Raw genomic sequence first — 23,133 nt, 5'->3', positions numbered from 1 at the left:
GTTCCTACATCAGCTCCAGACGGTTAGGTAACTGCGTGAGCGGAGCACGGCCCTTAGAGCCCTCCGTGTCCCTGGCAATGCGCTGAGCTCCACCGACAGCAAGTAGTTGACTGCTCTCGGGCTGTATTTGGACTGTTTCTCTTGTCCGCCCAGCCGAGCCTTGCCAGCGCCCGCAGCCTAGAACCCTGCCCGCAACAGACGACTGGAGGCGGAGCTAGGTCGCACCAGAGCGCAGGCCCGGCCCGTCCCCCCTCGCCTTCAAGTACGCGGGGGCTGGGGGGCGGAACCGTCGCGGCTTCCCAGCCAATCCCCGTTACCCGGTGCCCGTGGGCGGGACCCTCGCGGCTCTCCGTCCAATTGCCGCTCCGGGGCGGCCTCAGGGAAGCGGGCTTGCGCAGCTGTGCGCTGCGGCGGAGCTCTTCAGCCGCTGGGGGTTGGGACTAGTCAGCCGGCCGAGTAGCGCTCCGTCCCTCCCTCCCTTTTTCCTACCTCCCTCCCTTCTTCCTCCCTCCTTCCCCCGCTAACCCTTCGCGGGTGGGGAAAAGTTAAGGCGTTAGAACAGCGTTAAATTGTGGAGAGCGTGAGTTGCCAGGACTGGCGGGGGTGGCATAAGGCATCTCGCTTGCCGGGGTCTGCGAGGTATCCTTGAGGCTGGGCCGCTAGGCTAGTCCGTCTTGGTGCTTGGTTGAATTTCTCTCACCTGCTGGCTTCTGAAGTATGCGGAGTTGCGTTTGCGTTGGTGGGAGGAGTCTCCGACCTCTCGTCGCCCTCTACTCCTCTCGTCTCTAGAACCAAGCTTTGAACTTGCAGTCCTGCGACAAAGCGCCGGCACCAGATACCCGGGCACCGGGAGGTACATCGTTTCTGGGGACTGTCTCATGGAAGGGAGTGTAGTTGTCCTAGTAGTTAACCTAGTTAGTAGTGTAGTAATTTTTATCCAGCTTTCTGGCAGCTGGACTGTTTGCGTGTGTTTGCTGTGATTGCCAAAAGTTTGAGGCTTGGGGCCTCCAACCCCTAAGTTGTCCGTCTTCCACCTTCTTTTACTAGTTTCTGTTAATTTTGTACCCCTGCAATTGTTAAACTTGTTTTTCTTCCTGCCCACAGTCACCAGCCCAGTTCAAATCTCTGTGATTCCAAAACAGATTTGTTGCAACGCGCTCTTGGCAGTCCTAAACAATTGATCTTGGTGTACCGGTATGTGGTAAGCTATTTATTTTACTTGTTTCTGTTTCTTGTTTACCTGATTCTGTTTTCTACTTTGAGTTTACATCTTATTGCTCCCAGGAGGCCCACTGTAATTAAATCCAGCGTCATCATTTTCTTAATGCACTTGTAGGTTATTTTAGAATTGTATTATTTAATCCTTGTGATTGAGAGTTCAAAACAATCCTCCATGAAAGAATCTGATAATTCCTATTTTTACTGTGTACCTTTTGATGAGTTAAGACTGTTGTGAGTATGGTACTGGTAGTCGTGGTCTCAGATTCCTAAAGTCTAGTGAGTGGTAGGGATGTATACAGAGAATAGCTTATTTTTTCTGTATCTGTGTGTTAGTTTCCTATTGCTACCATAACAATTTATCACAAACCTAACAGTTAAAAAAACATAAACTTATTAACTAGCAGCTCTGTAGATGGGAGGTCTCTGTAGGTTTAGCTGGATATGCTGCTTAGGATCTCACAAAGCTGAAATAAAAGTTTGTTGGTCTGGGCTTTCTGAGGGAGAATCCATCTCCAGGCTCATTGAAGTTGTTGGCAGAATTAATTTCCATGCAGTTGTAGGACCGAGGTTCCAGTTTCCTTAATGGCTGTCAGCTGGGGCCTCTCTCAGTTCCACGAGACCACCTGCATTTTCAAAGCCAGATAGCACCTCCAGTCCTTTTCATGTTTTTAATCTCCCTGACTAGTCTTCTGCCACCTCCTGGGGAAAGCTTTCTGGTCCGGAGGGCTCAAGTGATTAGATTAGGCCCACCTGGATAACCTCCCTACTTCAAATAAGGTCAATTGTGCAATAACACAATTACAATCAAGGAAGTGATAATCTCATATTCACAGGTTCTGCGTATTAGAGGGGGCAGAATCATGGGGGCCGCTCATAGACATTCTACCTAGCCTGATATGGTTGTCTCAAAACTAGATTATTTTTACAGTGCAGTTTTGCAGGTATTAAAAAAAAAAAGAAAACCCTAACAACAACTCTGATTATTTGAGTATCCTCTCTACAGATGAAGAAATTCAGGTAAAGTTATTTGTGCAGGGGCATATGGCTAGAAAATGGCGAGTTGGTATTTGGACCCAGATCTACATTTCTATTAGAACTAAAGGCATGTTTGCGGATGGTCAAAGTGAAGTGCTTCTTCCTATTTAGATAAGAAGAAGCAGAGGAATTGAGATCTTTGTTGTACCTCATTTTGGGGTTATATTAGTGGTGTAGGCTAAGCTCTTCTCCCCTAACAAAGAAAGCCAAACTACAATGGCATAAATAAAAGATCTTTTTTTTTTTTTTTTGATACATCTAGAAGAAGGAGTCCAGGACTAGTAGGAAGATTCTGACAGCCTCAATACCTGGCTCCCATAAATGGGTACAAAGTGCTGTTCCAGTTGGGACTTTCCTGATAGGCAGGGAGGAGGAGAGAAAGCACAGGAGAACACCTGTAGTTCCTTACAGGGGAATGATCTGGAGGCAACATATACATCGCAAAGCCATACTGAGCTCCAAGGGAGAGTAGGAAAGATACAGCTATATGGCTGTCTACCCAGCTGAAACTCAGGATTCTGTTAAGAAAGAAGGGGGGAAGTTATATTGGCTGAAAACAGTCTCTGCCACACCATTGTTTTTTATAATGTTTTATTCTATAACTTTCTGAGTGGAATATTTTATTTGGCTTTGCAATTAGCTTTAACAGGTAGTATTTGAAAGGACAGGAAATTCTTATTCAATATTAATGTTTCTTCATTTCTCAACTGCTATTTTAATATATAATTTATAAAGGCTTCTTTGAGGAACCTCTTTTCACATTTTGTATTACTTTGATTTTTCTGAAAATTAATACATCTGTGGAAAAGGTACAAGATTGCTTTGGGATACATGAGATCATTCTGTTTAGGCCTCACACCACTGCAGGATTAGGTTACAGCAGCCTGTCATATGATTTATGAACTCTGTAACATTTTGTAACTCTATATAGTTGGATGGCTCTTTCACAACTTTTCATATTTTCCTCTTCAAAGTTCTTTCTCTCAGCCCATTATCCTTTTCTACACATCTGGATTCTACCTACCCATTTAGACCTCACCCACTATCATGTAGCCTTTGTATGGGAGGAAGATTGTGGTTATACAGGTCTGGATTTGAGTTGTTGCTTTGACCTTAGGCAGTTTACTAAATCTCTCTTGAGTTTTGACTTCTTATGTAAAATGGCAGTGAACGACACCTTTCAGAGATAGTATGAATATGAGAGAGAGAACACATTTTCTATAACACTTATTGCAGTACTTGGCAAATAGTAGGTGCTCAATAAATGATAATTATACTGGTCTTACTGATCACTCCTTGACCTCTAGCACTTTTGAGTCTACACTTTTTTTTTTTAATTGGTTTTCTCTCTCTGACAAGTTCATGAATTCCTAAGGACTAGGACCAGGTCCTAGATATACTGTGGTCACTAAAAAGTGATGTAGTGAGTTGGGACTAGCATCTAAAAGAATATTTATGAAATTGAATTGTGAGGGCTTTTTTTTTTCTTTAGTGTTCCTGTTGTGATTGCATCATGGAAAATCAGTTGGCTAAATCAAGTGAAGAAAGAACATTTCAGTACCAGGATTCTCTTCCATCACTGCCTGTTCCTTCACTTGAAGAATCATTAAAGAAATACCTTGAATCAGGTATGTTTGTAGTCTTTTAGCATATATTAATATTGCTAGCAACTTAGAAAACTGCGAAATTGTTAGAAGTTGATGAGGGTCTAATTGCTTTTTCCTCTAGGCTTATGATAATTAAAATTATCCTTAAAATGTCCAAAACATTTCTGTCTTTCTCTCTCATGTTAATTTTTCCATAGTTTAAAAAGCCAGGTAGTACTTTTAGGCTTACAATAAGAAGTAGTAGTCCTCTGCCTCATTTCCCGCACTGCCAATCCCATGCCTTTAGGCAAGCATTTTGAAATATTTTATCTGCTTCTTGTGTTTACCTCCAGATTTAAGCTAACATTCTTTTTTTATTTTTAATAATTATTTATTTTTCACTGTGTTGGGTCTTCGTTTCTGTGTATGGGCTTTCTCTAGTTGTGGCAAGCGGGGGCAACTCTTCATCGTGGTGCACGGGCCCCTCACTATCGCGGCCTCTGTTGTTGCGGAGCACAGGCTCCAGACGCGCAGGCTCAGTAATTGTGGCTCATGGGCCCAGTTGCTCCGCGGCATGTGGGATCTTCCCAGACCAGGGTTTGAACCCGTGTCCCCTGCATTGGCAGGCAGATTCTCAACCACTACGCCACCAGGGAAGCCCCGAATTTATGCCTTTTTAATTACTCTCATTTTAGTGAGTTTCTAGAAGTGACGATAAATTTATGACCTTAGTTCCCTTTGTTTAATTGGAAGCCCTCTGATTTTTTTTTTAGTTCTTTTTTCGCATCTACTTTCATCTTGGAATTCTAGTTTCTTTTTTAAAAAATTCACTGATTATTCACTTGTGCTCTCTGAATGCAGCTATTTAAATTAACTTTAAGAGAAGATTTTGAAGTGACAAAAATAAAACAAAAGGAAGATATTAATGCCCCTTGATTTTTAATTTACTTTCATCTATAGCTTAATTTTCAGAACACTTGGTTTTCATGGACTAGGACCCCTGTGTTCTGTGTGTGTGTGTGTGTGTGTGTGTGTGTGTGTGTGTGTGTGTGAAATCGCTATTGGCCAGAAGGGACCCTACAGTGCTCTGGGAAGGCTTTACACTTAAATTTACATACATATTGCACTTATGTTCATAATGTTTAAGGCTCTACTTCGACATTAGTGGAAAGAAGCTTTAATTTCTCTCAGTCATGGCTAAACAGGATTTACTTTCTTATTGGACTAGTAGCTAGATGATAGTCCTGTATGTCATTTTAACTATTATCGTCTAGAATGATTTTTAAATAATTTTGGGGGAAGTAGTTATCGACTACGTAGTATCCACCGTTTTATTTTTTCCAGTATTTTGCATTATTGCTTTTCAGCCATTTTCATGTTGTAAACTCTATTATAATTTAGTGGACTGCTCTAATACATAAGTGTTTTATATAACTGAGTCAAGATTTGTGTAAGTAATAATAATTGAGGTGAGTTTGTGGTACTTGATATCTAAGTACTTTAATGCATATTTTTTTCTTTATAGTAAAGCCATTTGCAAATGAAGAAGAATATAAGAAAACTGAAGCAATTGTTCAAAAATTTCAAAATGGTATTGGAGAAAAATTGCAGCAGAAATTACTTGAAAGGGCAAAAGAAAAAAGAAATTGGGTATTTATGTTATTGTACTTAGAATATTGATACTTAATGAAAAATAAAAGTGTATGTGGCTTTCATTTTTAAATTATTACTGTACTGTAAAATCCTTGTAGTTATTGTTGTCTTTATCATCATCCAAAAGAATGAGTGAATTGTTTAACTCTGGGAAGTTTTAAGTAAGTGTTGTGTGTAGGCTCTTCTCCTTTTGGGGAACCTGTTAAAATGCAGAGTTCCTGGGACCAGTGATTCTGATTCAGTATCTCTGGAATTGGGGCCCAGAAATCCTGATTTTCACAACTACTGCATGTGGTTCTGATGCAGGTCATCTGTAGACCATGCTTGAGAAAAACATTTTGCCCAGATAATCAAAGTCCCACAACACTAAAATAAACATCACATTGGTGGCATACAAATATTTAAACAGTACGTAGGAGAAAAGGGCCATTACAAAACTGGAGTGGAGAATGGTTATGAGTATTCTATGTTTTAGTTAGATAGATTGAGGAGACAGTCGTTTCATAATTACTGAGGATTTCGGTAATTTGCCACAAGGAACCTTCTTTGACTTTTTCGTCTTAACTACTCTGCTTCTGTAGTACAAACCAGAGGATGAGCTTCCGTAATTTAAGATATTGCCTTGATCTAGAAATAATGATTGTAACTCTCATTTAGTTTTAGAAATAAAAAGCAAGCTGATCTTCTCATTCTCCTTTGATATCTATGATGGAATAATAAAATTTTATACCTCAAGATGCCTTTTTTCTCAATCTTGAGCCTTGAGTGACTTTAATTAAATTAGGGTAAAGGTAAAGAAGTTGTTGTTCTGCCTGTATCCTTTTCACTTATATCTTTTTCCAAATGACCGATTATAGTTTATAACATCAAATTCTTCAAAAAGAGCTCCAGGTAATTTGGTGACATCCACTTACTTATACATGAAATTCAATCGCACGTCATGAAAGAGGGACGCATAGAAAGTGGTGTCACTGAAAAATCCAAATTAGTTTTAAGCCTACTGAAAAGTTTTCATATTTCTATGAAAAAGGAAATAGGAAAATTATAATGCCTTAATAATTGTTATAATTGAGGATTTGTTGAATATCTATTGTACCCCAGGTACTCTAAGGAAACACACCTAGAGTACTTTGTTGGGTACTCCTGGTACTCTGAGTACTTGGTGATTTCAGCATGATCAGTCTGAAGGTGTTTGTTTCAGTGCTTTCTTGTTTCATGTTTTTGATAATGTAGTTGAACTTAATTCAGATCCCATAATTCTGAAAGAAAGAAATGATCACAGTACCGTTTTTTAATATCTGTGATGATTTAAAACGAAACATGTTTTTAAGTGTTGAAGACTAATTAAAGAAAAAAGGACAAATAGAGCTTTTTTCCCCCCAGCAGTTACACACTGAAGTATTATCAGTAGCATTAGGCTGATGTTCTCAATTTCTTTTAGCTGGAAGACTGGTGGCTGAATGTTGCCTACCTGGATGTTCGTATACCATCACAACTGCATGTCAACTTTGGGGGTCCTGCAAGCCATATTGAACACTATTGGCCTCCAAAGGAAGGCACGCAATTGGAAAGAGGAAGTATAAGTCTTTGGCATATCTTGAACTACTGGCAGCTGTTAAGAAAGTAAGGATAGTTATGTCAATTTGGTTACCTATTTACCCAAGGTCTCAGGTCGCACAATGTTGAGAAGCTTAATGTACTCATTTGGGGATAAATACTATAGGTGTGACTGTTTGGTTTATAAATTTTATAATGATTTCTTGGTCAATATACTTTTTTGGTTTGTTTTGATAGAGAAAAATTGCCTGTTCATAAAGTTGGAAATACTCCTCTAGATATGAATCAATTCCGAATGCTGTTCTCCACCTGCAAGGTTCCAGGAATTACTAGAGATTCAGTTATTAATTATTTTAGGACTGGTAAGTAGAAAACAAACACATGTACTTTTTCTGGTAAAAGCATTGGGATTTGGGTAGTTTTGCTGCAGTTTCTTCTGTGATGCTGTGGAACGTACTTTTTTTTTTTTTGGCTGTTCTGTGTGCCTTGCGAGATATTAGTTCCCTGATCAGGGATAGAACCTGGGCCCACAGCAGTGAAAGTGTCGAGTCCTAAGCACTGGACCACCAGGGAATTCCCATGGCACTGTGGAACATACTTTTTTTTTTTAATTTGGAACATACTGTTTTGAAAAATATTTCTCACTGGATTTTGACTAATCAGAAGCTTTCTATGAACCTTTTCTTTCAGTCATAGTGATTAGCTGGAAGTAATTTGTGGGAATGGATTTTTTGCAGCTGTCTTACATGGTTCTGTACAAACCTGTTGCTTACGTTGCATCATTTGAGAGTTTAAATTTTAGTTAAAGAGTAGAATTATGAATCAGTTTTAGGAGATCTGGAGCATACAATCTGGATCCTTCTCTTTCTACCCTCCTTTCTTATCTGAATTCTCTTTTTGAGTGTTTGTATGTGCTCATCATGTCCCATGTGTCTTTGTGAGTATGCTTTCCTCCCCTCAGCCCACCCCTCTTCTTCGTATGAGGTAAGAGCCTGATACCCATCTTCTTGAAGGCACATGAGTTCAGATTGACGCATCAAAGTTCTTGTTTTTACAGTTAGTTTCATGGCACTTTCTGCTTGGTGTCCTAGCATATCTCCAAAGGGAAAATTCTGTAGTAGTAACTGCTGGTTTCCAGTTACTTCAGGAATTTTTCTTATAAATTTAATAACGTAGTTTATATTACTGCAGAATGTCATTATGAGTGGGTATTTTTCTTCTATAAAATTTTATTTAAAAGTAAAATTTCATTACCCAATTTTGCTTATAGTGTGAGAAGTATAAGTTTACTTTCATGTAGAACTCAACTTTTTGTAAAACTCTGTAGGAGCTTGAGATACTTAATGTCCTTAAGACCAGACACATTTACCTTGATGTTGCAAGAGAAAGAATTAGGAACCTGGCTATTTATGGCATAAAGTTGAATGTCCAAATGTGAATTGAAAAGATGAACAGGAGAAAATTGATAGGAGAATAGCAGTAGCAAATAGAAATAATATGCATATTAGTTAAGAACTATTATCAATAGACCTGGTTTTGAATTCAATCTTTTATCACTTAGTAGGTATGTCTGTAGATAAGGTAAGTTCTTTAAGTAACAGTGCATAAGGTGGGGATTCATTAATTTAATAATGTACTTCTTGATACAGTGGTTTAAGCTGTCATGGTTAGTATGTTCTTGAAGTTACAGTTAGGTGAATAAGTGCAAATAGGGATAAAGCTGAGGGAATCAGTAAACATGGAAAAATATCATAGAGTTTGTGACAAATGCTATATAGAGAATTCAAATCACATGAGTAACTGGGGGGCTGTTTTAGATTAGGTAGTCAGGGAAGACCTCACTGAGGATCTGAATAATAAGATGATCTGGCACAGTTTTTTTGCTTTTCATTTTTGTTTTTGTTTAGTTCAGTGTGTTGGTAGTGGTGGAGGCAGAGGTGGTGTGTGTGTGTGTGTGTGTGTGTGTGTGTGTTTGTGTGTGTGTTGAGGGGGAATCTTCTGGGCATGAATAAACTTGGCATGTTCGAAGGGCAATGTGGATGGAGCAGAGTAGGCAAGAAGGAGGGGGCGGATTGTAAAGATGTAAAAGCGTCTGGGTCATATAGTGCTTTGTAAGCCAACTAAGGTTTTTTGGCTTTTATTTAAAATGTGATTAGATACTATTAGTGGGTTTTGACCAAGAGAGTGATGTGAACAGTTTATGTTTTAAAAAAGATCATTCTGCCTGCTGTTTGCAGAATAAATTTTTAGGAGAGAGATATGTAGCAGCAGGGAGATGAATTAGAAGCTTGTTTTAGTAGTCCCAGTGAGCCATAATAATGACTTGTCCTAGGGTGGTAGCATGGAGGTGGTGAATAGTTACTAGATTCTGGAGAGATTTTGGATATGGAGTAAGCAGAATTATTCATAGATTTGTTGTGAGATGTGAGAGAAAAAGAGGAATCAGAGATGCCCTCAAGTTAACTGGGCTTGAGAAGCTAACGGGGTAGATAGGTGTGTTGGTTCATGAGGTGGGGAAAACTGGGAGGAAATATATAGGGAAGAAAATAAAGAGTTCCCTAGACTGCACTGAATTTAAGATGCCTTTTAGACATCTAAGTGGAAATGTAAATAGGCAGTTGGGTACAGAGTTTGGGGTACTGGGGAGAATTCAGGACTGCAGATAAAGATTTAGGAGTCATCATTAGCAGGCATAGAACTCATTTCTACCCCCGTAAGAATAGGATTACTTTTGGAATACATGTAGCTGAAGATGATCAGGGGAACCAGTATTGATCCTGCTCACAGTCAAATACAGTATTTGGTGGTCAGAGAAGGAGGAACCAGCAAAAGAGACCAAAGCAGGAAGAAAACAAGAACAGTGGTCTCCCAGGAGCCACGAGAAAGAACTGTTTTACCTAATGCTCCCATGAGGTCAAGTGAGGTGGAAATTGGAAGTGACCATTGGATTTGTCAGAGTGATGTGGACAGAGCTGCCCCTGACAAGAGCAGTGTTAGTGGAAGTTGGGGAACGGAGCTCAGCTGGAGGAGATGAAAGCAAACTGAAGAAGTGGTGGCAGCATTTGGAAATAATTCTTGCAGAAAAGGTTTGGATGTGCAGTGGAAGATTTTGTGTGTGTGTGTGTGTGTGTGTGTGTGTGTGTTATTTATTTTAAAAAAGATGGGTGATACATCATAGGAATGACGTAGGAGAGAAGGAAAAATTATCTTGCAGGGGAAAGGATAAAGAACCAAAGACATTGAAAATATAAGAGCAGAAATGGTGGAAGAACTGGTCTTTGGCAGGAGCAAGGATGAGAGGCAGTGCAGAAAGTGTGCGTCTAGATGCACACAGATGGGCTGATCTTGCTGTAGGAAGAGGAGGCTGTTCCATGTACTGCTTGTGTTTTCCTTGGTGAAATAAGAACTGAGGTGGCGGTGGAATATTTGAGAAAAAAAGGAGATGGTTTGAAATGGTCATTTTGGAAAGTGGGAAAAGCAAACATTCTGTGGAAACATAGGGTAGCTAAACAGTGTTGAGATGTGTTTTTATGAATTTAAAGTTAGACTATATGGTGTGTTGTGTTTTTTCCTTCAGCAACAGGGGCAGGTGCAGGGGAAGAGGGAATGAGGATTTTTGCAAGGGAGAAATTGTAATGTTGGCTATAGAATCTATCCTGGATAAGGAGAAAATTGAAGAAATTATGTGTGCTGAGGGGGACGGCAGCATGCAGGCTGCTGCAGATAAGAGGCTAGTCTCAATAACGAGGCAAGTTAGACCTAGTTTTGTTGTTTTTTTTTTTTTTTTTTTTTTACCTTACGAGACCATTAAGACTAATTCAGTTTTGCTTTTCATCCTGTGCACCTCGTTTTACCCAAGAAGTTCAGACTTCGAATGTCATCTCTTGTCATCTAGATTCATGGATTTGTGCATAGCCTAATTTGACTCAAGTTCCCCACTGCTGGGACCCACCCTCCACTCCTTCCCAAACCCTTCTGCTGTACTTGATGGAGCTCATGGTCAGCAGAATCCATTATATTCTCCACCTTTTCTCAGAAAGTTCCCCTTTCCTCCTGAAAGGTGCTGTTCATGAAACTTGGTTATTTTTTACACTGCTTTTCCTGTAACCATCTCAAATGGGGATTTTGTTTTTCTCTTACACTTTGGTACTGGAGGGCAAGTAGGAGATGTTGGTGTCTTCTTTATTTCCTGTTGCCCTTTTCGTGTTTTCTTTTCCCTTGCAATTTGAGCTCTTGAAAAAAAATGCTATCAGGTTGTGTCACCCCTGCTTGTCATTGTCATAGTGACTTCCCTTTTGGTCACTTTCCTTCATTCATTGATTGCTTTAGCACCAGTCTCACTGTCTGTCTCTCCGTTACTACCTCAGTCACATTCTTGCTGGCCTCAGCCTCCATTTGTGGATGACCTGTGGCTTCTCCTTCCTTCCTCTCCTTCTCAAGCAGCCACCCACTCCCATGGCCCAGCCATAGACCTTGTTGTAATCGAAAACCCTCTCACCTCCAGCAGTGTGGTTGTAGGCATCTCACTCTGACCTCCACCTTCTTTTCACAACTCACTTCCTTTCGGTCCACCTCAGCCATTTCTTTGACCACATCTTGACTTAAAATTCAGTTACTCTGCAGTTCTTCGCTGTTTCATTTCTCCCTCCCCGTGGCCACATCTTCACATCTCTCTGTGGTTCTTTCCTGTCACCACTCCTTACGTATACATTCAAACCTTTGCTCACCTGCTCCCTCCCTCCCCACTCCACCCCCGCCTCAGCACTTTAAATTTCAGTCTTCTGTCTTTCCTCCACATATTCAAGACACCTACCCTAGCAATTCACTTGGCCAAAGGAAACCACAAAACATCACTTAACTTTTCTCAGTCAAACCTCAAGTGGACGGAAAGCACTGCCTTGCTGTATTCTTTTGTCAAGCTCTTCTCTCACTTCCAGAGAAGACTGTTTCATGCCTTTCTCCTTCTTTATTCCCAGCCAATGAACTCTTTTATTTCTCAACAAATGTAAAGCAATGTTTCTATCACCAAAGTTGCCAGCCTATCTGATAGGCAGAATAATGACCCCCAAATATGTCCACTTCCTAATCCTTGGAACCGACTGAATGGTACCTTAAATGGTAAAGGAGAATTGGGTTGCAGATGAAATTGAGTTTGCTAATCAATTGACCTTGAGATAGGGAGATTATCCTGGATTATTCAGGTGCGCCCAGAGTAATCATAAGAATTCTTACAAGTGAAGAAAGAGGCAGAGGAGAGAACCAAAGGGATGCAGGCATGAGAAAGTCATGATCCTCTCTTGATAGCTCTGAAGATGAAGGAATGGAGGGAATTCCCTGGCGGTCCAGTGGTTAGGACTCAGCACTTTTACTGCCAGGGTCCAGATTCGATCACTGATCGGGGAACTAAAACCCTGCAAGCCGTGTGGGGCAGCCAAAAAAAAAGAAAATGGAGGAATGGGGCCCTGAGCCAAGGAATGTGGGCAGCCTCTAGAGGCTGAAAAAGCAAAGGAAGCAGATTCTCCCCTAGAGCCTCCAGAAGGAACACAGACTTGGTGACACCCTCATTTTAGCCCAGTGAGACACATTTCAGACTTCGGTCCCCAGACCTGTAAGACAATAAGTTTGTGTTGCTAGTGGTGATTTACCACTAAGTTAGTGGTAATTTATTACAGCAGTCATAGAAACATTCATTCAAATATTGCCCATTCTGTAACCTCCTTGCAGTACACTACTGCATATTCATATACTTTGTCTTCTCTTTTTAAGAGTGTGGAATTGTTCTGACTCCTAAGGATAACCCTTCTGTAAGGTGCCCTGGGCTCCACCACCTCTTGTTTAATCAAGGACCTTGCTTCTGCATTATCCTTTCTCTCTGTGCTGCATTAACAGTTTTCCCTCTTTAGCGGGTTGTACCAATTTGTAATATCTCCCTTCTTAAAAAGAAAAAATTGACCTCTTGCTTCCTTCAAGTGTCACACCCCAGTCAAAGCCACCATCAGCTCTCACTTAGGTGGTTCTCACCTGGACCACTTCAGTTACCTCCTAACTGATCTTGCTGTATATTTTCTTCCCTCTTAAAATCTGTTCTCCATATGGCAGCTAGAGTGCCCTTTGTAAAGTATTAATTAGGTGACATTATTACTATCCTGCTTAAAACCTTCCATTGGCTTTTTTTCCATCATACTTCAAATTGCAAACCCTTTCTAAGGCCAATATGGTCTAGCCCCAATTTTTTCCACCATTCTACCCATTTCTCTCTGCTGTAGCTGCACTGACCTTGTTTCCCTTTAAGCAGACCAGCTCATTTTTGTCCTAATGCCCTTGTACTTGCTGTTTCCTCTACCTGGAACTCTCTTCCTGCAGGTATTTCTGTATTCGCACCTTTGCTTCATTTCTCTGCTCAGATATCCCCTCTTATGCTCATCCTGTGGCAGCACCCTTCTGTCATCCTCTTCCCAAATATTTATTGATTAACTTGGCATCAGGTTTATTTTATTTTTTCTTTTGCAGCCTGAAATTTTAGGTAATAGAGGACAGCAATAAAAGGTAGTGGTGGTAAATGTGAAAGGGTATGGAGGTTTTTGAAGGGGAAGAAAGAAGAAATGGTTTGGAAATAGCCATGAGGGACAAAGGAAATACATACCTCACCTACAAGGACTTGAGGAAATAGGATATAAGAGAAAAAATAATAGTGCTATCAGGAAATGGCTCTTCCTCTTAGCTGATGAATAGATTTCATTAGATAATCTGTGTAAAACATTTAGCACAGTTCCTTGTATGTAATGTCAACCAATAAATTTACTTCCAGTGGCAGTATATGTCTTTCCTAACTTTCTTCCTCCTCTTTCTTTTTTGAGAGGGAAGGAGCAGAGATCTTATAGGAAGACCCTTCTCAAAGGGACTAGTACTTGAAAAATGGGAGTAAATCAAGATAGTCTCAAAAAAATCTCAAAAATAAATAGTTCTTGGGGAATTAAGATGTGCCAAATGAGTCATAGAATCAATTATCAGTGGCTTACCAGGTGTCATCAGAGCCTTAAGTAATGCTACAGATTGGGCAAAATGCTTTCTCCTTGCCACCCAGGCATACAGTGTCCTTATTCTACTGAAAACTATTTTATTGAGAAATCACAGCTAGATACTATGCAGTTAAATTATGTGATGATCAATAAACATTAAAATAATCCCCAAGCAGGACAGGAATAAAGACGCAGACGTAGAGAATGGACTTGAGGACACAGGGAGGGGCAAGGGTAAGCTGGGACAAAGTGAGAGAATGGCATGGACTTACACATACTACCAAATGTAAAATAGATAGCTAGTGGGAAGCAGCCACATAGCACAGGGAGATCAGCTCAGTGCTTTGTGACCATCTAGAGGGGTGGGATAGGGAGGGAGGGTGGGAAAGGGAGGGAGGGTGGGATAGGGAGGGAGGGTGGGAAAGGGAGGGAGGGTGGGAGGGAGACGCAAGAGGGAGGAGATATGGGGATGTATGTATATGTATAGCTGATTCACTTTGTTATAAAGCAGAAACTAGCACACCATTTTAAAGCAGATATACTCCAATAAAGATGTTAAAAAAAGAAAAAGAAAAACCCCAAAAGAAACTTAACTCAAATAGCTCTCCTTCAGGATTTCTCTGCGACCCTTTTCTCTTCCCACCCTATCCATAAATAAAACTAGAAAGTCCTGCAACAATACGGAATTTATATGATTCTTAAGATATACAAATATTTGAAACTTTCATGGATTTCTAGATGTTTTACATGGACGGGTTTCAGGAACATGTATTTATGACATAATAACTGAAATTTTATCACCTTATTAAAGTATTTTTATTCATGTGACATATTTGATGAATATATGAGAGATAAAATATTGGAGGAATTTTTTTTTCTGTTGGATATAAATATGCAGCTTTACTCTTGCTTAACTTTGAGAGATTTGAGTCTTCTATTTTCTTTTTCTTTTTCCAGAGAGTGAAGGGCATTGCCCAAGTCACATTGCAGTGATGTGTCGAGGCCGAGTTTTTGTGTTCGATGTAATGCATGAAGGATGTTTGATGACCCCACCAGAGATTCTCAGGTTTTCACACTACTTTCTTTTTTTTTAAAATCTCTGTATATTTTAAATTTATTTTATTTATTTATTTTTGGCTGCTTCGGGTCTTAGTTGCGGCAGACGGGATCTTCATTGCAGCATGCAGGACCTTTTGTTGTGGCGTGCGGGCTTCTCTCTAGTTGTGGCACGTGGGCTCCAGAGTACGTGGGCTCAGTAGTTGTGGTGCGCAGGCTTAGTTGCCCCGTGGCATGTGGGATCTTAGTTCTTGGACCAGGGATCGAATCCGCGTCCTCTGCGTTGGAAGGAGGATTCTCAACCACTGGACCACCAGGGCAGTCCCTCATCCCTCAGACTACATTCTTTTTTAATTTTATTTATTTATTTATTTTTAATTTTTGGCTGTGTCTGGTCTTAGTTGCGGCACGTGGGATCTTCGTTGCGGTGCATGAGCTTCTCTCTAGTTGTGGCATAGGGGCTTCTCTCTAGTTGTGGCGCCTGGGTTTCTCTCTAGTTGTGGTGTGTGGGTTTTCTCTCTCTAGTTGTGGCGCCTGGGCTCCAGAGCATGTGGGCTCTGTAGTTTGTGGCATGTGGGCTCTCTAGTTGCAGCGCGCGGGCTCAGTAGTTGCCCCGCGGCATGGGGGAATCTTAGTTCCGCCCAGGCATCGAATCTGCCTCCCCTGCATTGGAAGGCGGATTCTTTACCACTGGACCACCAGGGAAGTCCCTCAAACTACTTTCTTGAGTCTCATTAGGTCTTAAGATTTTGCTTAGGTTAAAAAATAGATGTTCAAAATTACCTTTTTAAAAGGTGACGGTAAGGTGAGAAATAAGAATTGTATATATGCTAATTTTAAAAAATCTATTTTTATTTTATTTTTAATTTAAATTAACTTTAAATTTTACTGGATGTATATAAATATATTCTCCTTGGAGAAAAGATAAACATTACAAATATTACTCATCCCATTCCCTGTCCCCAAATTAATCACTGTTGCTAGCTTGGTATATTCTACCCTTCCAGATCTGTTGCAGTGAATTTGTATGCACATACAGATTTTTTAAAAAGAACATACATGTATATTTTATATGTAGTATATATTACATATATACAAATAGTATGTACATATAATAGTGTATACAGAGAGTATTATTATGTATGTTTTTTGTTTTTTCTTTAATACATTTATTTATTTATTTTTGTCTGCATTGGGTCTTCATTGCTGCGAGTGGGCTTTTCTCTAGTTGTGGCGAGCGGGGGCTACTCTTGTTGTGGTGCGCGGGCTTTTCATTGCGGTGGCTTCTCTTGTTGCGGAGCACAGGCTCGAGGCGTGTGGGCTTCAGTAGTTGTGGCGCGTGGGCTCGGTAGTTGTGGCTCCTGGGCTCTAGAGTGCAGGCTCAGTAGTCGTGGCGCACGGGCTTAGTTGCTCCATGGCATCTGGGATCTTCCCGGACCAGGGCTCGAACCCGTGTCCGCTGCATTGGTAGGCAGATTCTTAACCACTGCACCACCAGGGAGGTCCTGGGTATAGTTGTTTTACAATGTTGTGTTAGTTTCTACTGTACAGCGAAGTGAAGTTCCCTGTGCTATACAGCAGGTTCTCATTAGTTACCTATTTTATACATATTAGTGTATATATGTATATATGTCAATTCCAGTCTCCCAATTCATCCCATCCGCCCCTTCTCCCCTTGGTGTCTATACATTTGTTGTCTACATCTGTGTCTCTATTTCTGCCCTGCAAACTGGTTCATCTGTACCATTTTTCTAGATTCCACATATATGCGTTAATATACGATATTTGTTTTCTCTTTCTGACTTACTTCACTCTTTATGACACTTTCTAGGTCCACCCACGTCTCTACAAATGACCCGTTTTTGTTCCTTTTTATGGCTGAGTAATAGTCCATTGTATATTTGTACCACATCTTCTTTATCCATTCATCTGCTGATGGACATTTAGGTTGCTTCCATGACCTGGCTATTGTAAATAGTGCTGCATGTGTTTATATTTTTAAAGTTAGTATTATGGAAAATTTCCAGAGGTAGCAGGAATTATATAATGAAGCTCCTCCATGTACTCACACCCAGCTTCAACAGTTATTAACTCCTAACTTCAACAATTATAAATTCATAGCCTCATTTCAACTATACCTGCTGTGCCCCTCCCGTCACTCCCCCATGGATTATGTTAAAGAAAATCTCAGACATAATATCCTTTCACTATAAATAGTATGACTCTCTAAGATATAAGAAGTCTTAAAAACATAAATATGCATTACCATTATCACACCTAATGACTTGCTTATTCTAAAAAGTTAATCAAGGATTCATTAGCATGTTAATATATCAGTACAATCAGTTGTTCAAATTTTCTAGATTGTCTTCTAAATGTTGAATTATATGAAGGTATATATATGTTAAATTATTTTTATTGAGTATTACAGACATGTACACAAGCACATACAGAAGTACATAGCTAATTACTCATGCAGCCACCACGCAGGTCAAGATACAGAACGTTTCCATTAATCCAGAAATCCCCCTTATACCACTTCCCAGTTACTGGGCTTTTGTTCCTTCTCAAGGATAATCACTTAACTTGCTTGCAGTTTTTATTAGTACAAAAAATGCTGCTGTGAAAATTCCCGTACAAGTCTTTGATGTATACATGCATGCACTTCTGTCTGATTACACTCAGGAGAGGACTTGGGGAGTCATAGTGTATGTGTATGTTCAGCCTCAGTGGTTGTGCCAGCTTTCCAAAGTAGTTGTGCTAATAAGCGCTTGAACTCGTGTGTTCAACACTAGGCGTGTTGTAGGAGTTCCTTATACATTCTGGATATGAGCTTTTCATGGGTTTCAAAGTATCTTTTTGATCAGCAGAAGCTCTACATTTGAATGTAGTCTAATTTATCAACCTTTTACCATACGGATTGTACTTTTTGTGTACTGTTTAAAATTAATTAATTAATTAATTTTTGGCTGCATTGGGTCTTTGTTGCTGCATGCAGGCTTTCTCTAGTTGCAGCGAGCGGGGGCTCCTCTTCATTGTGGTGCATGGGCTTCTCATTGTGGTAGCTTCTCTTGTTGCAGAGCATAGGCTCTAGGCGTTCAGGCTTCAGTAGTTGTGGTGTGTGGTCTCAGTAGTTGTGGCATGTGGGCTCAGTTGTTGTGGCTCGCAAGCTCAGTAGTTGTGGCGCATGGGCTTATTTGCTCCATGGCATGTGGGATCTTCCTGGACCAGGGATTGAATCTGTGTCTCCTGCATTGGCAGGTAGATTCTTAGCCAGTGTGCCACCAGGGAAGTCCCTTGCCTATTTTTCTTTTTTTTTTTTAAATATAGAAAAAAAGAAATAACACTTTATTTCCAGATAATTAAAGAATCTAAAATGATCTATAGAATTAAAATTAATAAGTGACTTTAGCAAGCTGGGTATGACGTCTTCATATAAAAATTAATATTTGTATATACTAGCAGTTAGTAAAAGAAAATTTAAGAGAGAATTTACGAAACCTCATTTTTTTCACACACGCGCGCACACACACACACACTCACACACTGTATTTTATTTTTACAGGAGATAAATAAACTGACATCCAGCATTGTAAATGGATGACGACAACAAAAGCAACAATGATTGCAATTACCAAACACGAAACACACTCATACTACATCATCATATTGACATTCAGTCCAGTAATCCTCCACTGTAACAGCTCCTTTACTTTGCAGTGAAAATTGATTTGTATATTTTTTGCCTCTGAGTCCTTGTGGGATTTTTTTTTAATTCAAACAGAAAGTCACAAAAATTATAATCATCGTCATCAGTTCACTCAGTCCCATGTAATTATTTTTTTTGTCTTGATCTTTTGTTAGCACTTTTATAATTCATCAGTTTTCCATTAGAGTTCTGAAAATGCCTATTGATTCAGTTCAGCAGTGTAGTCAGTAACCAGAAACCTGTACTTGTCAGTCTTTTCCATGAATTCCTTGAAGATGAAACCCTTTTATAGGAACATTTTTGCGAAAGCATCAGAGTACACCCAGAACTGTCTGTAAATGACAAAAGACTTAAAAATGACCACAGTTAAAGATTTGATGAAAGTTCATAATAATGCAGTTGACAAGGAAATTTAGTTATTTCTGAGATATATATTTTCAAGTAATAACTAGAATTATGCCTTAAATATTATACCAGAACATATAAGATTTTTAGAAATTTCATCTAATGTCTGAAACATTTATATTAACATTTTCCATACAAATAACCCAAAGAAAGTTTAGCATTAGTTCTTCTGTTTGTTTGTCTGTTTATACTGCAGGTTCTTATTAGCCATCAGTTTTATACACATCAGTGTATACTAATGTCAATCCCAATTGCCCAATTCATCACACCACCACCACCATCCCCACCCCACCGCGGTTTTCCCCCCTTGGTGTCCATACGTTTGTTCTCTACATCTGTGTCTCAACTTCTGCCCTGCAAACCGGTTCATCTGTACCATTTTTCTAGGTTCCACATACATGTGTTAATATACGATATTTGTTTTTCCCTTTCTGATTTACTTTACTCTCTATGACAGTCTCTAGATCCATCCACATCTCAACAAATGACTCAATTTTGTTCCTTTTTATGGCTGAGTAATATTCCATTGTATAGATGTACCACAACTTCTTTTTCCATTCATCTGTAGATGGGCATTTAGGTTGCTTCCATGACCTGGCTATTGTAAATAGTGCTGCATTGGGGTGCATGTGTCTTTTTGAATTATGGTTTTCTCTGGGTATATGCCCAGTAGTGGGATTGCTAGATCATATGGTAATTGTATTTTTAGCTTTTTAAGGAACCTCCATACTGTTCTCCATAGTGGCTATATCAATTTACATTCCCACCAACAGTGCAAGAGGGTTCCCTTTGGTCCACACCCTCTCCAGCATTTGTTGTTTGTAGATTTTCTGATGGTGCCCATTCTAACTGGTGTGAGGTGATACCTCATTGTAGTTTGATTTGCATTTCTCTAATAATTAGTGATGTTGAGCAGCTTTTCATGTGCTTCTTGGCCATCTGTATGTCTTCTTTGGAGAAATGTCTATTTAGGTCTTCTGCCCATTTTTGGATTGGGTTGTTTGTTTCTTTAATATTGAGCTGCATGAGCTGTTTATATATTTTGGAGATTAATCCTTTGTGGATTCGTTTGCAAATATTTTCTCCCATTCTGAGGGTTGTCTTTTTGTCTGTTTTATAGTTTCCTTTGCTGTGCAAAAGCTTTGAAGTTTCATTAGATCCCATTTGTTTATTTTTGTTTTTATTTCCATGACTCCAGGAGGTGGATCAAAAAAGATCTTGCTGTGATTTATATCAAAGAGTGTTTTTCCTATGTTTTCATCTAAGAGTTTTATAGTGTCTGGTCTTACATTTAGGTCTCGAATCCATTTTGAGTTTATTTTTGTGTATGGTGTTAGGGAGTGTTCTAATTTCATTCTTTTACATGTAGCTGTACAGTTTTCCCAGCACCACTTATTGAAGAGACTGTCTTTTCTCCACTGTATATCCTTGCCTCCTTTGTCATAGATTAGTTGACCATAGGTGCGTGGGTTTATCTCTGGGCTTTCTATCTTGTTCCATTGATCTATGTTTCTGTTTTTGTGCCAGTACCATATTGTCTTGATTACTGTAGCTGTGTAGTATAGTCTGAAGTCAGGGAGTCTGATTCCTCTAGCTTCTTTCTTCCCCTCAAGACCGCTTTGGCTATTCGGGGTTTTTCGTGTCTCCATACAAATTTTAAGATTTTTTGTTCTAGTTCCGTAAAATATGCCATTGGTTATTTGATAGGGATTGCATTGAATCTGTAGATTGCTTTCGGTAGTATAGTCATTTTCACAATATTGATTCTTCCAATCCAAGAACGTGGTATATCTCTCCAGCTCTTGGTATCATCTTTAATTTCTTTCATCAGTGTCTTATAGTTTTCTGCATACAGGTCTTTTGTCTCCCTAGGTATTTTATTCAGTTTGTTGTAATGGTAAATGGGAGTTTTTCCATAATTACTCTTTCAGATTTTTCATCATTAGTGTATAGGAATGCAAGAGATTTCTGTGCATTAATTTTGTATCCTGCAATGTTACCAAATTCATTGATTAGCTCTAGTAGTTTTCTGGTGGCAGTTTTAGGATTCTCTATGTATAGTATCATATCTGCAAACAGTGACACTTTTACTTCTTTTCCAATTTGTATTCCTTTTATTTCTTTTTCTTCTCTGATTGCAATGGCTAGGACTTCCAAAACTATGTTGAATAATAGTGGTGAGAGTGGACATCCTTGTCTCGTTCCTGATCTTAGAGGAAATGCTTTCAGTTTTTCACCATTGAGAATGATGTTTGCTGGGGCTTTGTCGTATATGGCCTTTATTATGTTGAGGTAGGTTCCCTCTATGCCCACTTTCTGGAGAGTTTTTATCATAAGTGGGTGTTGAATTTTGTAGAAGCTTTTTCTGCATCTATTGAGATGATCATATGGTTTTTATTGTTCAGTTTGCTAATATGGTGTATCACATTGATTGATTTGTGTATATTGAAGAATCCTTGCATCCCTGGGATAAATCTCACTTGATCATGGTGTATGATCCTTTTAATGTGTTGTTGGATTCTGTTTGCTAGTATTTTGTTGAGGATTTTGACATCTATATTCATCAGTGATATTGGTCTGTAATTTTCTTTTTTTTGTAGTATCTTTGTCTGGTTTTGGTATCAGGGTGATGGTGGCCTCATAGAATGAGTTTGGGAGTGTTCCTTCATCTGCAATTTTTTGGAAGAGTTTGAGAAGGATGGGTTTTAGCTCTTCTCCAAATGTTTGATAGAATTCACTTGTGAAGTCATCTGGTCCTGGAGTTTTGTTTGTTGGAAGTTTTTTTTTCGGTACGCGGGCCTCTCACTGCTGTGGGCTCTCCTGTTGCGGAGCACAGGCTCCGGACGCGCAGGCTCAGCGGCCATGGCTCACGGGCCCAGCCGCTCTGCGGCATGTGGAATCTTCCCGGACCGGGGCACGAACCCGTGTTCCCTGCATCGGCAGGCGGACTGTCAACCACTGTGCCACCAGGGAAGCCCTGTTGGAAGATTTTTAATCACAGTTTCAATTTCATTACTTGTGATAGGTCTGTTCATATTTTCTGTTTCTTCCTGGTTCAGTCTTGGAAGGTTATACCTTTCTAAGAATTTGTCCATTTCTTCAAGGTTGTCCATTTTATTGGCATAAAGTTGCTTGTAGTAGTCTCTTAGGATGCTTTGTATTTCTTTGGTGTCTGTTGTAACTTCTCCTTTTTCATTTCTAATATTATTGATTTGAGTCCTCTCCCTCTCTTTCTTGATGAGTCTGGCTAAAGGTTTATCAATTTTGTTTATCTTCTGAAATACCAGCTTTTAGTTTTATTGATCTTTGCTATTGTTTTTTTTAATTTCATTTATTTCTGCTCTGATCTTTATGATTTCTTTCCTTCTGCTAACTTTGGATTTTGTTTGTTCTCCTTTCTTTAGTTCCTTTAGGTGTAAGGTTAGATTGTTTACTTGAGATTTTTCTTGTTTCTTGAGGTAGGCTTGCCTGTTTTTCTATTGGCTATTTTTTTATTCTTATTGATTTGTAGTAATTATATTTCTGGGCACTGATCATTTATCAGTTATACAGATTGCAAACATTTTCTTCCATTTAACAAATTTATTTGGTAATTGAACAGACATTGTTAATTTTGATGTAGGCAGAATTATCCATCTTTTAGGTGTTTTGCTTTTGTGTCTTGGATGATCTTTCTGTGCGTTCCAGCTATATTTTAAAATTTCCAAATTTGACATACAATTAACAAGCCTGATCTAATAATTTTATTACTGAAAGCCACTCTCCCAGAAACATGTGATCCGTGGGCTGAATTCAGCCTGTGGCCTGTTTTGCTTGGATAACAGAGAATTTACATTACTATTTTAAAATCAGGAGACTTCACAGAAACATATGGATTTCTGGTTGAATTCAC

At 39.4% G+C, this 23,133-nt stretch overlaps 1 protein-coding gene across 2 annotated transcripts in view; it reads left to right on the top strand.

The window, feature by feature from the left end:
* The first annotated feature begins 441 nt into the window (after nucleotides 1-441).
* The window catches only part of CROT (carnitine O-octanoyltransferase), a 62,085-nt gene continuing 39,393 nt past the window's right edge, over nucleotides 442-23,133 (top strand). The window contains exons 1-7 of one of the 2 annotated variants that reach the window (XM_082661797.1): nucleotides 442-853; nucleotides 1,105-1,194; nucleotides 3,749-3,884; nucleotides 5,368-5,492; nucleotides 6,937-7,118; nucleotides 7,290-7,414; nucleotides 15,029-15,137. In XM_082661797.1, the coding sequence (XP_082517923.1) occupies nucleotides 3,770-3,884; nucleotides 5,368-5,492; nucleotides 6,937-7,118; nucleotides 7,290-7,414; nucleotides 15,029-15,137 (656 nt within the window). In that variant the 5' untranslated portion in view covers nucleotides 442-853; nucleotides 1,105-1,194; nucleotides 3,749-3,769. Of the gene's footprint in view, nucleotides 854-1,104; nucleotides 1,202-3,748; nucleotides 3,885-5,367; nucleotides 5,493-6,936; nucleotides 7,119-7,289; nucleotides 7,415-15,028; nucleotides 15,138-23,133 lie in introns of both variants that reach the window. The other variant, XM_082661798.1, reaches the window with a different exon arrangement.

The sequence above is a fragment of the Grampus griseus genome, assembly GCF_964374135.1.
Source record: "Grampus griseus genome assembly, chromosome: 9".
NCBI classification, from domain to species: Eukaryota; Metazoa; Chordata; class Mammalia; order Artiodactyla; family Delphinidae; genus Grampus; species Grampus griseus.
This window is presented reverse-complemented; position numbering and strand designations above follow the sequence as displayed.